Here is an 18,763-nt window from a genome sequence, read left to right on the forward strand (position 1 = left end):
TCCTATCTCAGAATATAAGAATATCATGAAAAATTAATTTTAGTTTTTTTTAATTACATTACAGAAGATAAAGAACTTTATCACAATATTCTAATTTTCTGAGACAGTCCTGTAAAGGATTTTATGCTTGATATCACTAAGAAGCAAACTAAAAGAGAATTCCTTAATCTCATGCTGCTTTTATTAATCAAGTACTTTTCTTTAACAACATGTTAGTTTCACTCCAATTGATGTTGAAAACACCTCATTACATTATTCAATTATTACAATGATTAAAATAACTATTATTATACATTTTGAACTAGTGTTCACTCTTTGAAAGATTGGGTCCGCAGTACATTGAGTCAGGCTTAAAAGCTATCAAAGATATGTTTGTTAGATCTATCTATCTATTTTCTCCTCAACCTCCAAATTTAATTCGGCTATTTGATGTGATGTTTAAATTTCTTGTATAATACAACTCAGAAGTATTATCCCTGAAATAACCAATCATTTTCTTTGCAAGATTATCATGAAAAAAAAACATATGTAATGAAATATTGTCAGTGTCATCCCAAAAATATGTACAATTTGATCAATTTCATGGTTTTGTCCAATGTTGAATGGTAAATCATAGCAAATTCAATTATAATGGACTAAAATCACCGTGACATTTACGGTACGTTTGCCAGATTGTATAACTGAACAATCATTTGTAACTTGCCCAGAGAAAGAGAGAGAAAGAGACAGTGAGACACAGAGAACATAGATGGATTGGATTCTCTTCGATTGCATTCCTGTCTGGCTGCTGTTAAGAGCTGGTTATCACCAACTTTTTTTATCCCTGAACTTAGCCAAGATGGAAACAACAAAATCATTTTCATGACAATTTTCACTCCTGTCACACAGCTGCATTGGCAGAGGTGGGATCCTTGGTGTGCTCTTTGATAGGTAACCTTTAACCTTTGTATTAAAGAGGTCACCACAATTGCCTTTTTCCGCTCCAGAAATATAGCGAAGATCAGATCTGCCTTGTCATTAATTATGCAGAAGTCCTCATCCATGCGACATTGCACTTGGATTATTGTAATTCTGTTTTATCCGGGTTGCCAAATAATTGTGCCAGAGTTCTGCGTAAGACTGGGTTCCCGGATGACAGCAGACTCAAAGGTGTGACACCTCACCTATAAAATGGTCGGTGGCATTGCATCATCATATTTATATGACTTGGTGAAATCACATGCTTGGACGTGAGTTTTGTTGTATAGGTATCATTGTGTTATGGTAATCCCCCTCTCAGTCCATGTTGGGCGGCAAAATTGCGCAAGAAGGTCTCTGGTTTGATCCTGATCAGTGTCCAATGTAGAGTTTGCATGTTCTTCCCCCGCCTGCCTGTCCCCTCCCACTGTCCAAAAACATGCAGTGCGTAAAATATCTAACCCAACGCTTCCCTTATAAGAATATGAATAAGAATAAGAATAAGAGCAACTTTATTTATCTCGAAGGAAATTGTTTCAAGTAAAAACATAACAATAATAAATAATAGTAGGAAGGAGGGAGAATAAGAAATACAAATAAAACCATAAAGTGTCAAAGTCAAGGCTATCAAGTGTTTTAAGGTCTTAAAAAGTACAAAGATTTGAATATTCCCTTCGGCTGAAGGTAGAGGAATTATCTTGAATACAAATTGGATATAAATAGAAATATGAATAATGATAAATATTTCTAATTTTTATCTATTCATATCTTCATTATTATTATTAGTGGTAATATTATTCGCATTATTATTATTGTTGGAGTAAAGTTCCCATATCATGCTCAAGGATGACATCATTGCTGCAGACTGCTGATGTCATCTGTGCATTTAATGTGTGCAGTACTAAATATCACCCTGTTGAGACCATGGAAACATATCAGTTAACTTCATCCTGAATTATACACATGTACTGCTGTGGCAGATTTCTTAAAATTGAATTTTTATTCATATTGATATTTATTTTTGACATTAAAACTGTTACGCTGAGAAAGGAATTTCCCCTTTCCTATCTTATCTCAAAATGGCTTAATAATTTAAACTTGGGTGATAGCAAACTAATCTGCTTTCACTCACTGACTGTTGTATTTTTAATAGTGGCCAAAAAAGGACCGTGTATTGTAATGCATTGTGTTTAGTATTTTAGCTGTGTGAGCTTGTATTTGAATTCTAAACCTGTGTGACCACATTGAACTAATGCTCTTAGATTATTTAGGACTTAAATCAGCTTTACTGTATTTTAAACACTGTGCGGCGGGGGGCGGGGGGTTGCGTGTTAATGACATTTCAAAGTTTGCTTAAAGTTACACAAAAAATATTTGTGGTCGAGGCCCGTTTTTCTTTATATAAGAAATAATCGGGCAAGAACCAGACCAAGTCTTATGACTTTTAGTATTTCAATTGGAATTAACTTTACCGTTTTACTTGAATGGTTATAAATGTCAACCTAATAACTCTTTTTCATTCCAATGACGCATCTTTTAAGTTCAGTAATTTTTGCTTTTTTTGCTGATATGTCAAGCGATTGAGCAATAAAGAAGATACTTTGAACATATAATTACATTTGATTTTAGCCGTTTAAGAATTAATTTTCTTCAAACGGAAGAAATGCACTAGAAAAAAAATACATGTATTTCTTCAAAACATTGAGCCCCTTCAAATGATCTGGTCAGCTCCTTGCAGTTTTGCCACCATCTGTGTGCGTTTTAAGTGGTGAATGTTATCTAGTGCAGATTTGAAACCGCAAAGTGATTCTAAAAACATACTCCACTCAACATTACTTTGTGAAATTGAATTTAATGCGACCAAATACCATTCATTCATTTTTGTTATGAAGTACTCTACTTAAAGTAGACAAGGATGACTGCCACATAGTGGACATTTCTATTGGCTTGCTTACTGAAAAGGTAATTTTCCTATTCTTGGTCAATGATATTCATATATTTATCAATAACCGATTAATGTTGACTTCTTTCAAATACATCAGACTGATTCCACTTGAGATAAGAGCGCTACCTCCACCATCGTGTCAATTCTTTGATCCAACTTCTCCATTTCTTGGATTTTTACTACTCTAGATTCTATGCTCAGTTGAATTTAATTCATTTCTTGAACCTTTTTTTATCATTTTGCAAACGCCACACTACGAAGCAGAGGGAGAGACGATGATGTCACAGCGAGTATTCGGGTGTCACAAAGGGAACGGTGATGTCACAATGTGTACATGTTGAAAAGGAAGCTGTTCTGAAGAAGGCTAGCAGAAGAAGATGATGAAAAAGAAAATATATGTGGAAGATAAACCACCGAAGGAGAGCAGAAATTGTAGGTGTGGGTAATACAACTGCAGGTTTTGCCAGTTTGCTGTGAAACCAAGAGAGGCCAAGAGAGCTGAATAAGAAAAAAACAAAGGTGACAGGTGAGTCAGAAGAATTAGCATCTGACCTGACAAGTGGTGCTATATGCGGTCCTCAATTGCATGAGATTTTTTCAAATGGACACTAAACTAGAGTGAGGTACATGTAAAATCTGGTTTCTTAATATTTGTTTTTTTTCTTCTTTTTCTATAGACCAGATAGTTACTCAGTCTCCAGCTGGTTTTGTTGCAGAGACGCCAAATGACAGCAAAAGCGAGAGCTCAATGGCAACGTTTGAGGAGGTAATTGGCAGGAGAATTGACAAAGCTGATAGTTCCGCCTCATAACAATAAGGTCCCTGGTTCAAATATGATAATGTCCTTTCTGTGTAGAGTTTGCATGCTTTCCCTTTGTGTGCATGGGTTTCCTTATGGTTCTCCAGTTCATTTAAGACCCTAAATTGCCCAGACATGTTAATGACAGAGTAAATAGTTGAATGTCTTTCTATGTGGCCCTGTGATCGACTAGCTGCAGCATCCTCACAACCCTGACAGCAGGATAAGTTGTATAGATAACGAATGAATGGCTCCCATTAATGACTAACACACTTGGCCTTTAGTATCAAAATAGCTGGTGTCCCCAATCTCACACCAAATAACATCTATCTGGAGCCACAGAACTTATTTTATCCTTCAAATAAAGATAACATTGTATACATATTCATGCAAGATGCACTATATACAAAACAACCATTAATTGTGTCTTATACAATATGAAATTATACAAATACAAAAAGAAAACTTGACATATAATTGCTGTTTTTTACTTGTTATAAAAAAAAGAAAAAACAGAACTCTTATGGAGAATAAATACAAGCAGACACATGTAAAGGCCAACCTAATGTGTAACTCAGTGGGTCTATCTGAATCCTCCAATTCATTCATTCATTCATTCATTATCTGTGAATTGCAAACAATTACATTGAGATAGATATCAAATTAGGGAGGAGCAGTATGGTTTTTGTCCTCATCAAGAACTTTATGGACTTAGAGAAAACATTTGCCCATGTCCTTTGGAGAGTCGGGCGGGTGTCGTCCAGGAGTATGATCTACTGGACCCCCTCTTGTGGGCCATTTAGTGCTGAATGACTGGTGTCACATTGCAGGCAGTAAGTCTAATTTGTTTCCAATGAGACTCTGCTAGGGCTGCCCCTTGTCTTGGACTCTCTCCATAACCTTTATGGACAGAATTCCGAGGCACAGCCAGGGCATTGAGGGGACCCAGATGGGTGGCCTCAGAATTAGGTCTCTGGCTTTTGCAGTTGATGTGATACTGTTGGCTTCTTCGACCACGATGTCCAGCTCTTGCAGAGCGGTTCGCAGCCAAATGCGAAACAGCTGAGACGAGAATGAACACCTCCAAATCCGAGACCGTGGAAAAGATAAACAGCCCTCTCCAGATTGTGCATGAAATCCTACTGCGATTAGAGGCCTTGGGGCCTTGTTCACAAGTGAGGGAAGAGTGTTGATATTTGGAATAAAAGAAGCGCACGTAAGCTCAACTGAGCTTGTTTCTTATGTCTTGGCACATGTTCTGAATGAAAAAAAAGGTGCAATTGAAAGAACAAGCTTTAATAACTTGGTGTGGCACAGGGGTTGTTAAAGTTGCAGTTGGTGTTTCCAGTTTGGCTTTTAGATCAGTCATAATAATCATTAATTATGACATGACTTATAACTTTCATTGACTTGGACTTGTTTAGTTTCCTGAAAGTTTCACCTCCCATCTGAAAGGTTTCTTCAATTCAGTTGTCCAGAAGGCTCATGGGAGTCTTTTCAAACTCCCTTACAAGTTGAAGGGTGTTCTATCCCAAGTGCATAGAAAGATGTCTGAAGAGGTTCACCGTCATCCAGGCCATGGTACTGTTGTTTAACCTTGTCATAGCAACTTGGCCTGTAAAGTTTCATGAGGACATTTCGGCTCTCGTCTGAGATATCACGTCTATGTTCTTATATCATCTGACAGCATCTCACATCATGTTTCAACATTTTCTAACATAACAATTTTCTCTTGTCTCCATATTCTCTTTCCTTCCACAGATTAGTAGGGAGCCTCCGTGCCTTAAACTTTGCAAAAGTCAACAAACACTTGGAGGAGGTGTTGTGGAGTCTGCTGGGGTTTGGGAGTGGGCTGGTGCTGGCGTCAGTTTATGGTCTCACGGTCCTCTTCCTGCAGAAGCAATCGCTGTGGTTCTGCGCCTTCAGCACCATTACTGTGGCTGTAATAGCAGCCTTTGGCATGGGACTCTCTTCCGGAATGCGTGCCGATGCGATGATTATGCTGCCGTCAATGTGCTCAGGTCAGTCGGTCAGTACGTATTATCTTTTTCATAATAAAGTTCATTTGTAAATGAATAATATGTTTAAATATATACACTGCTCAAAAAAAAAAAGGGAACACTTAAAAAACACATCCTAGATCTAAATGAATGAAATATTCTTGTGGAATACTTTGCTCTTTACACAGTTGAATGTGCTGACAACAAAATCACACAAAAATTATCAATGGAAATCAAGTGTATTAACACATGGAGGTCTGGATTAGGAATCACACTCAAAATTAAAGTGTAAAAACAAACTCCAGGCTGATCCAACTTTGATGTAATGTCCTTAAAACAAGTCAAAATGAATCTGTGTTGCTTCCTGAGTGGACACTATGATTTCGCAGAAGTGTGATTGACTTGGAGTTACATTGTGTTGTTCAAGTGTTCCCTTTATTTTTTTGAGCAGTATATTTAGATTTGTTTGGATTATTTTTATTTCATTTTTTTTTCTGTTTCAATTTCTATACATCATGACATGAATTGAATTTGAAGTCGTCATTGTACCTATCGAACATGAGTGGAATATTTTCTATCAGCCCCTCTTCTATGTCAGGTCATGGCAGGAACTTCCTGCTCTTCCTGTATGGGTCAGCACTGCTCTCTGGTCCAGTCGCCAACACGATGGAAAACATTGAGCTGGCTGCCGATAGTCTACTCTGTGGAGCCGAGTTGACAGCCAATCAAACAAAGGAGTTGATGCAACAGGCAGCCACTCCTCTTTTCTGTAAGACCCTCAAACTGCAACTATAGTGCTGAAAAATAGTGAATGTATTAGTCAGATGGTTCTCACATTGTCCAGAAGCATGCAGAAGGTAATTGGATACTTTAAATTGCCAAGGCTTTCCATTAAAAGACTGAATGGTTGTGTGTCTTTACGCGGCCCTGTGATGGACCGGTCCAGGGTGAACCTTTGCCCGATGACAACTGGAATAGGCCCCAGCCCTCCTGTTAGCCAGAGTGCTGGAAAAGTGGTCTAGATGATGAATAAATAATTGTGGAGACATGGCAAAGATATTGCTGAAAAGACTTTTCACTGAGATTTAAGATTCAAAAATAGCACCTAAAACAGCGGCCGCAACAGTAAGGTATTAATAGTGCAGAAAAGATACTTATCAAAATGTGTTGGAAACAAGATAAAATACAACAAATTTTTCCTAAATATTTCTGCAAAACAAATGGAAAATTCTACTGCAACAACACTACAGGGAATCCTCCAAAAATAGCCCAGAAAAAGAGTAGATGCTTCAGCAGCGATAAATTGAAATAATAAGGATAAGCTACATTTTAGAAAACATTTATAGTGCTGCAGGTATCAGTTAGGGTCAAGTCACCAACTGGCTGAGCCTCATCAAATGACAAAAGTCTGAATTTCTCCTCAGAAGGATACTTCTGTTACTCAATTTTGAAATGTATTGAAAGACCAAAAAAAAAAGAACCTACTAAAGTGATATCATCATGTCCATCGACACTTGACCAACATGTATTTTCGCAGCGGTGTTGGACAAGATCAAAAAGATCAGCACTAAAGCTGTTGCTGTGAAGAACAGGGTCCAGACTTTCTTCCACACTCTTTCTGATAGTGTCCACCACGTTGGTGAGTGTAATGTTCTTTTACCTTGTCGCACTGAACTATATTCATACCTGCACCTTCTGACCTGTGATAACTTCCTTCAAATTCTAGCCCGCACTCTGAAGAACGTTATCCACTTTCTATTGGACATTTGCGACGTGTGCAACGATAAGCTCGGAGAACCTTACCGGAGGTGCCGTGCTCTTTTCTCCGAGGCACAAGCTGACTGCACAGAACTGCTTGGAGAGTTCAACTTCCTGTGTCGCGTCGTGGAAACCTTTCTACCACTCTGCAAGCTTGCTCGTGGTGTGTTCGCTAACACCTCCATTGACACAGTACAGCATTCTTGAGCGTATACATGAAAAAGGTTGCTAGGAAAGCTTTTTTTAATGATACCATAGCAATTTAATACAACCATGATAAACAAATGCGGTTTGGGAAATGGGAGAGCTCATGTCTGCAAAACGAACCCATTGCAACACAACCAATGTTGAATAACACCAGGAGTTCAAGGTAATTTTCGAAATAACACAATTTAATAAAAAGTTCAGAGCTACTCAATTGGTTGTTGATAAGACTTTTATAGATCATTCAACATAGAACTATACTAATGTAAATGATCACCAGAGGTGAAATTTTGAACATTTTTATACTTAATTTCAGCATCCATTTTCAGTTGCCTGTTTTCCTGAGGTCTTACATCAATGGCATCTATTTCCCCCCTATCAAAATTACAAATTACGCCATATTATGGATTACTTGGTTGTAGCTATTATACAGACTACCAACTAAATTTAATGTGGGCATATCCATTCTTATATAAATCCAGATTGCTATCTCCAGCTTTACCAACACTTCCACACATTTTGTTTAAAATGAAATTCTATTTGTCTGCTGCTTTCTTCTTACAATATCAGACCATTGGCCACAAATAGCACTCCCATGATTGTGCACAGACATATTGGTCAACTGTAACAATGATCAAGTGAATAATGATAGAACATCATCGATCAAGTTTTCAGAGTCCAAGAAGCATCGGTTCGATGGTCAGGCAGGAGTAAGACTGTGACTGGGCTTCTGGATGTAGCTTTTGCCTTCACCCGGTTTGCAACTCTGGTTCTCATCTTGGTTTGAACCCTAATGGTAGAGATAAAGCTAAGTCATTGGAGTGTTTCTCTTCCAGTTGGTGAGCTGTTCTGTGTCATCCCATCCTACATTGCAGACCACCTGAAAAAACATTTGGCGGCTCGTGAGTATGGTTTTCTGGAAGTTGTATCGACTGCCTTTTCTTTTTCGCATGTCACTGACTTTTGACTGTCCTTTCAGCCAGCATCGCAGCATTTGAGCAAATTAGGAATGAGTTTGAGTTCAATATTTCTGCCTCGGGGACCTTCGAAATGGATGCCAATAGCAGCAAATCCTTCCTGCAGGTTACTCAGGGCATTATGAGGGAGGTGTCATCACATCTGCAAGTAATAAAGAGACTTAGCACTCCACTTATGTATGGCAGTATCTTCCTGCTTGCCTTATCCTCCATTAGGTGAGTGATTCTATCAGTAGCATTGTCTTTATGCACAAGTGACATCATCTGTACATTACAGATACATGTGTGTGTGTCTGTCTGCAGGGCAAGGCAGTACAGGCTCAAGTATCTGTCTGACTTGAGCTTTGACAACATTTACATCAGCAGCCAGTTTATTGATCTGAACGGACAGATTACCTCAGAGGGTGGAATTTCTGCCCTACCGATTTCCTACAGAGAGGCCAAAACCTACATCACACCTTGTAAGTCTGTGAGATCCTAATTTTGTGTTGTTGAGCCCTTCGGGGAACACCAAAAGAAACTGGAATTAAGGTGTGAAGTAAAATGATGTGAACTAAAAAGTCCTAGAGTGAGAGTTGATTGGAACGTGACAGCAGGGTGGCAGGTTGATGATAAATTTAAGCACATTTGAAATAGGGCTTTTAGCATCTGAAAAAAGGTAAGGTTAAAATTGTGGCTTAGGCAGAGTAAAGGTCCTTTGGCGCTTAAAAAAATTTGTTTCTCATCTTTTGTTTTTAAATTTCCCCCCGTGGGACGATTAAAAGAAATATTCATTGATTCGTTCATTTGTTGGGCATAGCTGAGAAATAGCAAGAAGAAAAGCGTACGTTCTTCTGGGATCTCAGGAAAACAGTAAGTTCTAGAAGAGCTGCAGTTGAGTGATGGATGGCTTGTAAATGATATAACACACACACACACACACACACACACACTTTGAATCATTTGTTCTCATTACATAAGAAGCATCAATAACAATATGAGGCAGCAGCTGGAGGAGTTTTAAAGACTCTTAGAGGCTAGTTGTCATTAGGTCATGGGTTATCATTGTCCTTCTGCCCTGCAGGGTCTGCACAGCTGACAAAAAAAGAGAAGGAATACATAGTGGGCGGCGTGATCTCTGTATTCAGACATGGATTACTGGGTGGCATGCTGGTGGCATTGGACTATCTGGTGTTTTGGTTGCTCGATCAGGTACACCATCTGGTGACGGAGGAAGTGGTGGCTCGAGGTAAGCTTCACAGCTACACACTCTGCCAGCTGGAAAGCCGGTAACCATGGTCACCTTGCCCTTCTTCCTGCGCAGCTCCAGTTACACTCGCAGTGGTGGTGAATGGGTCAGGTTATGCTTCGGACATCTTCAGGGACATGGTGGCATCTTTTAACATCCTGCAGGAAGGAAATGTGACGGTCATCAGCACTAAGTGTTTGCTAGAGCCTTATGAACCAGAGGAGCACATCAACATAGTCCTGGGTAGGAGTGACATCCCAAAAAAATCACATAACGGCGCCCCACTCTATATACATGCATGTATGGATGGGTGAATGGGTGGATGGATGGATGAAATGCTGGGTGGATAGATGCACTGTATGGGTATATATGCATATATTTATTGATCTATTGATTTGAGCAGAGATGGAGGTAGCAGAGATGAAGATGTTGACGAAGATTTAATTTGCTCCCAACACAATCATTTTCACCGATGCAATTTAAAAGTGACAACTAGTAATGGTGGAGTAGGAAGGGCTTGGCAATACCAATTCAAATAAATTCAGCCTTATTTGAATCTTCATTTTAAAAAATTTTACATAGATCATAAAAAAATGAGTAATAAAAGTGTTATACTTTCTTGCCCTTGGTTTTTTCTTTCCTAAGCCATAACATATTCATGGCTTGCAAAAAAGAACATAAAATTTCTGTGTGGAGGCTGAACAGAACATCATCATTGCAATATCCTTAGTTACATTAGCCAAACAGTATTTCTGATTTTGCCATGTATCTGTTTCTAAAATCCCTCCAGCAGGTTACCCTAATCTCTGTCTCCTGGATACGAACGATTTCTCGCTCTTTGCAGAGATTCTGTCCAATTTTTATTGCACATTATACTGTAATTTTCTTTTCCCAGCCAAACACAAGTTGTAAAAAAGCATATCAAAACTATCCTCTGAAATTGAGTGAATCGGGGAAAGAACTTTCCCCGGTGTTAATAGTTTAAAGGTAGTTTACACCAAAGAAAAATAGCAGCATGTGTTCCTCGTTAATGATGTTTTTCTTCTCGGTCAAGGTCCAAAACCAACTCCAAACACTTACCAGTTTAAAGTGAGCCGGATTTAAACCTGACTCTTGGACTGGATTCATTAGAAACAGATGGGTTCTCACCTGTCTCTCCTTGTTTTGCCATCCTGCAGCTCTTCACAGCTGATTCCACCAACACCTCCCACCACAACATGACAAAGTGCAACAAAGAAACCCACGAGAGTCCTTCTCTAATAAACGGACACCGCTTGCCTTGATTTCTCTTTGAGTTTCTTCAAGTCCCGAGCTATAGAGTAATGATTAGGACATAAATCAAGGTGACGTTTTGATGCCTCCTGTGGTTCTGGAGTCAATGTGACTCAACTGGTTCTGGTTTATTTTGCAGGCCTCCTGCTGGGCCTGGCTATGATGGTTTCTGTGGGTGGGGGAATCATGCAACGTTGCAAACGACTGATCTGTGCCCAGTACTATCCACGGAGAGAGCAGGTGCATACCCTCCCACATACAGTACATACACAGAAAAAAAGAGACTTGTTTAATTCTGAATTTTGCTTTGAACTTGACAATGAAATTATAAGTAACCAGAAACTACCCGTGTAAAATATATCATATAATTATCCAGCTATTAACCCTCTTGCGATCTTAACATTGTATTTACTCCCCTTGTCCTACGGGTCAAAAATGACCCACAAGACAATCTTTGTACCCTAGTGGTGTACAGCCCACATGGAAACATAAACAAAAATGAAGTATCACTTTTTCTAATTATGGGGTCTCTTTAGGAAAATTCACAAAATTTCAAGTCGGAAAAAAATAGGTTAAGGTGCTTTTTCTGCAGCTAAACATGGTAGTGGGTCACTTTTGACCCGTAAGACAACACAAGGGTTAATATAACGATATAAAATATTATATAATAAAATCCAGATACTAGCCGCAACAGAGAGCTAAGGGAGGGCTGTCATCGAATGATCGCAAGATCCTTTCAACAACCTTCGTCAGAGTGAGAATCGCATTCTTTGTACACAATCGTCTGACTGTCTTACGTAACCCTCCACATCTGCCATTATTCACATTCAGCACATCTGATGACATAATACACAACCTACACCACCTACCTCTGCTTGTATCATATTGACCGTATATCTGATTTATAGGGTCCTCTTATACTTCTACCCCTGTGGCATAGCAAACCACCAAACTGTTTGTTCCTTGCATTCTTGTATAACATATATCCTCCCGTATATCTGCTCATATTACATCCCACTGTTTCTGACAAATGCAGACAACCATAAATATATTAAATACAGGCAGATATCCGCCAGATCTGCTATATTGTCACATGGTATTTTACTGTAGTGTTGAACAAGATCTATAAATAAAATGACATCAAACAATGAAAAACAACTCCATTATAACTTCAAGTTTGACTTCCAAAGGCAGTATTTCTTGATGCAAATGTGATAGGCTGTTATCAGTTCCTAAAATGTTGCTTCCCTGAAATATGCAATTAATCAATAAAATAAACTTCAAGATTAACCTGAATTCTATTTTCGTAGTTGTACAAGGAAATATGCGCTTTGCGTGTACAAGATTCAAATGGCAGCGAAGCAGTTTGTGTCTCAAATTAAAACCATCGGCAGCATTTACTCAGAACGCGGGTACTCACATATGTGGCATTTACGGGGAACTTGTTTTAGGCGGCGGCAGAAATGATTGAAAGTGATCATCAGCACAGGATGCTCAAATAGCAATGTCTAAAGGCAAGATGTTTATGGATTAGTTGTTTATTCATTGTAAATTAATAATGAAAGTGTATCTGCTCCACTGGTGATGCTGGAATGAATCATTTGCTTTCCTTTAGTTCTTCTGTTCACTTTGTCAGACCACATGTTTATTTTTCTGGTGTCTTATTGTTCAGGAGAGGATTCGGTACCTGAGACAGCAGATCATCAAGGACAGAATGGCCGTGGCGTGTGTCCTGAGTGCCGGACCCGGTCGCCAAGAAGAGGCGCCATCGGGTGGAAGAAGTCATCTTTTCACTCTACTGTTAAAGTGTGTTAGATGAGTTGCTGCAAAACTTTCAGACCGAGATAGTTTCTTTAAAAGTGAGCCGATGTGCGTCCGTGAGCTTAAAATATCCGAGCAATACATCTTGAGTAGAAACCGATGTTATGATTTCAGAATGAGGAGGGACGCCTGGAGTTACAAACCTATCAGTCAAGATCAACGCAAAGATAACATCTGTGTGTCACCTCTTGAGAAAACAAGACAAAAAATTGTGTAGTAAAGTGAACAGCTTAATCAATGTAGAATTTAATCATCATTCATTTATATATGTATATAGATATAATTACTGTACATATATATATATTGTGCGTGTGTCTGTGTTTCAGGTTTCCTGGTGGGGCTCACCTGTCAGACCTCCTTGGTTTTTCCTCTGTCTTCTGTTGGGCTTGTGGCAAAAAGGTTGTGCCAGAGGAGATAACGGACAACGGTAGTACTCCGTCATGTCCAGGTGAAGTGCCAGTGTCAGACTTGCAGGGCTAAACACATATTTGCTCCATCAATTTGATGAGAAGATGCGAAATATTACCAAATCTCTTTGGTGACAAGTTGACCCAAACACGTGGTGTCATCATGCCGTCTTTGAATGATCCCAATAGGAAGGACAGTGTCCCTTTCTCAATGTGTCCTGTCCACTGTGCATACAGAAGCAGCATGTATTCTATTTGGATTTTTTGTGAACTAGCATATTCTATCACACAAAGTTGAATGTATTATAGTGGTTCTGGATTTGTGCAGTATAAGGGCTGTGGTGAGGTGTGCTGTAGGTGTGACAGAGGAGCTCAAGGTGTAGGATGGACTAAATCAGGGATCAGCTCTGAGCCTCCTCTTGTTCGCCATGGTGATGGACAGCTGATGGATGAGGTTAGACAGGAATCTCCCCGGACTATAGTGTTGGCACTGATTTGTGATAAGAGCAGGGAGCAGGTGGAGTACAATCTAGAGAGGTGGAGGAATGAAGGTCAAGTGTAGTAAGAAAGGGCACATGTGTGAATGAGAGGGATCCATCTTGAACAGTTAGGTTTCATGGCATAAACTCAATGCCATGAAACCAGTGTTGGGGAAACTACGGCCCGCGGGCCACATCCAGCTCGTTGGTCTTTTTAATCCGGCCCGTGAAAGATTGGTACAGAATTCGTACTTGACGTGAATGATTGAATGATTGGATCAATGAAAGTGGGAGCTCAAACAGGAGATTATTTCATTTTTGAGCTACTTGAGAATTTTCCTGAGCTGAATGACACAGATTGGCTTTGTGATTTAGCCTTTTCTGTAGACATACCGACACACATGAATGAGCTGGACGTGAAGCTACAAGTGAAAAAACGGTTTGTGCATGAGATGCAAGCAAACGTCAGAGAATTCAAAACCAAGCTGGTTTTATTTTCAAAGCAAATGTCAGACAATGTTCAGACAAATGTCAAGACGAGTCTGATATGTACTGTTTACTAATCCTTTTTTGGTTTTATATGTATAATATCTTGCGCTGACCCGGCCCGTCTGTCAAATTTTTAAAAGTCAATTTGGCCCTGGAGGCAAAAAGTTTGCCCACCCCTGGCATTATACAGATATAGAAGGTGGAGGCTCATAATAGTTTTATTGATGTGTTTTCATGTGAAGGGTGAAACGAAGAGCAGACAACTTAATTTGGTTACATCACATTACTATACTGGATATGCAAATCTTACATTTTTAAGTTCCTCATTTGAATCAGACCAAGGATCCAAAGTAATTGTTTTCCAAATTTCAGTATATTCATGAGTGTTACTGAACATACCCTGTGTATTTGTTACAGACATACTCTGTCCGGAGTGTTTCCACAATCTGGAAAGCACATGTTTTGCCTGCGCGCAACTAGCGATGATGGACGAAGATAGTGGGGAGGAACTGTGAGTATCATACTGACACTGAGTGGGGTGGATGCCTTAAGTAGAAAGGAGTTTGTTTATCTTGACCTAAGGTGTGATGGCATTGACTTCCATTTAAACTGCAGAGACAGATTTCAGAGTGACACACACGCAGCTGTGAGCAGCATTTTTATAGAGAAGAGCTTGGATTACAAGCTTCAAAAGAAGTACATGAGTAGAATCTTTAAGGTACAAATGCATTACGAGCTTCATTTAGTACATGAAAAAAAGAACCCGGTATTTGCATTATTATACAATTAAAGGATGACAGTGAAAGTACATAAATACCGCTGTTATTGTCTTCAAACATTTCAGTTGTTGCAGCCAATGTACACAAGGGTTCAAATATTTACATAAAGAAAGAGTAAAGGACACACATTTTAGTGATTGGGATTTGCATTTCACCTACTGCTTCAATCCAAGATGCATCCAGATACCTGTTTTGCCATACGGTACATCCAAAGTAACTAAATGCAATGCAACACAACATACATGGAAAATTGCAAATATCAAATTTATAGTACTATTGGAATATACCATCACTTTTAAGATAACATCCGGTCTAACTTTCATAAATCAATTAGAAATAAAAAACACTGTAAATGCGAAATCCTATTTGAGGCAGCTGCAACGTGAGCGTCCATCACGGATGTCTGAATGGTGGGACAAAGCCAGCTACATTAAAAGTGAGCTTATGAATTGTAAAATAGACAGGGACAAAAGAAAGCGCACACACACACACACACACACACATAGTTAAGTACTTGATGTATTGCTGTGGTCCTGCCAGGCCCCCATCATTGTTATTTTTCTTATGAATATTAAAGCAATTATTTTTACATGTCAGCTATTCCCATGTGACTTGTCAGCACTACTGTTATTATTCATATGAGATCATATGTTCCTGTCTCTCCCAACCTTAATACCCCACCGCCCCCCCATCTATCACACTCTCGCTTTCTATCTGTGTCCTCGCTCTTTCTACCCCAACCATTCATGACAGAAGGCCGGCTGCATTGAGCAGGGATCTCTCCAATCTCTCCAAGGGTTCTGCCCGGTAAAAGGCAGTTTTTCCTCACTGCTGTCACAAAGTGCTTGTTCATGGAGGAGTATTGGTTTTTCTGTAAATCTTTAATTAAAAGAGTCCGGTCCAGACCTGCTCTACATGGAAAGTGTATGAGTCAACTGCGTTGTGATTTACCGCAATATAAATAAAATCTAACAAGACAGACATAAAAACAGACACATGGAAAGACAGATATTCTATTTATAGTATCACCATGTCAGTAATGTTCCCCTGTTTGAATGCTCGAATGTCATCTTGTGCAACCTGTGACTGTGGAACATTACTTCCTGTCATCCAGGTTGCTTGTGTTTCTGTCAGCTCCCAAGTTTTTATCATGTACGTGCGGCACTTCGTGGTCCCCGACACAAGGGATATGAAGACGAAATGTAGCACTAATGATTTGTTTGCCTATTTTTTTTTTCCCAGAGACTCAAGTAATGATGACCAAAGGTCCTGGAAATCAGCTCTTGAGTCGCCGCTAAACAGTCACCTCACAGGTTCACTGCGACAGGAGAGGATGTTCAGCAGTCATGACTCTGAGTTCAGGTGGGGCAAATAATTATAATGTTCAAGGTGGAGGTGGAACTACACCAGGGATCAGCTCTTCAGTTCTGAGCCCCTTCTTGTTTGCCATAGTGATGCACAGGGCGACAAACAACGTTAAACAGGAATCTCCATGGGTTACGATGTTCGTAGATGAGATTGGGATCTGTACAGTGAGCAGGGAGCAGGTGGAGTACAATTTAGAGAGGTGGAGGTATGTTCTGGAAAAGAGAGGAATGAAGGTCAGCAAGAGAGAATACATGTGTGTGAGTGAGAGGGACCCAAGTTGAACCATGAGGCTACAAGGAATGAAGGTGGAGGATTTGAAGTTCTTGGGGTAAAAAGTCCAGAGAGTGTGGAGAACAGCAGAAGAAATGTGTTCAAACAGGCTGGATAGTGATAGGAGTATTAGAAAGAATAAAAGGAAAGGTCTAGAAGACAGTGGTGAGACCATCCATGATGTCTGGTTTAGAGACAGTGGCACTGAAGAAAGAACGTGAAGCAGAGCTGGAGGTGAAGATGATGAAAATGTTGAAGTTCTCATTGGGAGTGAGGAGAATGGATGGCATCAGGAATGAGTCCATCTGTGGGACAGTACATGTTAGTTGTTTTGGGGTGACATTTAAGGATATATACAGAGGAGCGGAAGTGAATAGAAGGCCTTTGAGAAGACTTGAGAGGAGATGGATGGAGTGATAGACATGAAGAAAGTGTGAGAGGCCTAAAGAGAAAAGCTGAAATATTCAAAATAAAAGTAAGAGTCTAAGAAATAAATATGCACATTTTTTTCAAAATGTGTTTAGTTTAAAATAAAATATATAAATTAAAAAGGAGACTGACTTCTTTTGGTTCAACCAAAACTTTACTTTTTGACTTTACTTTTGGTTCACATTTCTTTTGTAATTTAGGCCACATACTTTTACAAGTTCAAGTATGATGTCAATTGTAAGAAATTTCTTTTTACTACCCATGGTCTTTGAAACTGATTAAAATAAGAATCACACTGATTAAATGTTGTATGTATCTGCATCTTTTTCTGTCTGTCTCTCTCTTCTGCTGCCAGTTCTGCAGACTACACCCTCCACGACCATCGCGAGTCTAGTGAGCTGCAGCCAAACACATCTGAGCCACAAACCCCCCTGAACTCCACCACTCTGGTCACTGTCATGGTCCACACACCAGAACATCCACATCCCTACTAAGACACGCCAGAGCTCGACAAATGTTCGGAGGTGTGCAGGGAGAGGATTCTCTTTGATTCACTTGAAGGTTGCTGTTGTGCCACATAGCTGGAGTTCAGAGACTCTGGTGACAAAATCAAAACAACCTTTTAACTTAGGAAATGAACACAATGCATGAAAACAGGGATCGGGCGGCACAATGGTTAGCGCTGATTTCTTGTAGCGCGAAGGTTTCCTTGTTTTTGATTCAGACTGGGGCTTTTCTGTATGGAGTTTTCACGTTCTTCCCGTGTGGTGGATTTTCTCCAGGTTCAGTTTCCTCCCACGGTCTGGAAACTTGCAGTAGGTTAACTGAAGAGGCTAAATCGATGTGTGAGCCAGAGAGTGAATGGTTGGTTGTTTCGATACGTGGCGCTGTGATCGACGCGCAATCAGTCCACAGTGTGCTTGCAGGGAGTGGCTGGAGCCCCACCCCAATCTTGAGTACAGGAAAATGGGTGCAGACAAGAATGAAAGAATGAAAAATATTTCCTTAGTTCACACCCAACATTATTGAAAGGATTTGTTTTTGTATCACGCTTATACCTGTTTTATCTTTACTTTTTTTTTTTTTACTTCTTTTCATGTTATGCTGTTGTTCAATGTATTACAGATCACTGTTTTACCATTCAGACATACAGCATAAGGCATTCTAACAGAACGTTTGACTTTTTATTATTCTCTCTGCCAGTGTTATCTTTGACTCTTCAATTATATACCTTTCTTTAAGTTAGTGTAAAATTTCCAAAAGTAGTTTTAGCATTTGCTATTTTATCAATAAATTTATATTATATGTGTTTGAAAGCTGCTTTATTTATTGCTTTAACAATCTGACAGTATTTATTTTCATACTGAAGACTCACTATAGGCTGGATTTTTCCTCTTACACTCCCTCTGATATGATCTGTCATGAGCTTTTGATGCAGTGTGGGTTTCGGTGTTATTCCAAGACAAACCGAATGCAGAGGAATTCACTGGATAACTCAGTTTTACCATAATTTAAAAATGTGATTTTAACATGCAATGGGACAGGAAAGATGTCTTCTTGTCCATATGCAACACAAATTTT

The 18,763-nt window shown here is 39.4% G+C and overlaps 1 protein-coding gene across 1 annotated transcript; it reads left to right on the forward strand.

The window, feature by feature from the left end:
• The first annotated feature begins 4,774 nt into the window (after window positions 1-4,774).
• dcst2 (DC-STAMP domain containing 2) lies at window positions 4,775-18,523 on the forward strand. Its single transcript, XM_086153005.1, has 16 exons — window positions 4,775-4,887; window positions 5,463-5,722; window positions 6,300-6,470; window positions 7,239-7,340; window positions 7,428-7,622; window positions 8,500-8,565; window positions 8,643-8,856; window positions 8,944-9,101; window positions 9,704-9,868; window positions 9,944-10,111; window positions 11,280-11,380; window positions 12,813-12,946; window positions 13,288-13,409; window positions 14,754-14,847; window positions 16,358-16,477; window positions 17,538-18,523. The coding sequence occupies exons 1-16, from the start codon at window positions 4,775-4,777 to the stop codon at window positions 17,674-17,676; spliced, it is 2,322 nt and encodes a 773-aa protein (XP_086009131.1). The 3' UTR covers window positions 17,677-18,523.
• Window positions 18,524-18,763: the final 240 nt, after the last annotated feature.

The sequence above is a fragment of the Fistularia commersonii genome, chromosome 9 (assembly GCF_037954325.1).
Source record: "Fistularia commersonii isolate RoL2024-O1a breed Wild chromosome 9, RoL_Fcom_v1.0, whole genome shotgun sequence".
NCBI classification, from domain to species: Eukaryota; Metazoa; Chordata; class Actinopteri; order Syngnathiformes; family Fistulariidae; genus Fistularia; species Fistularia commersonii.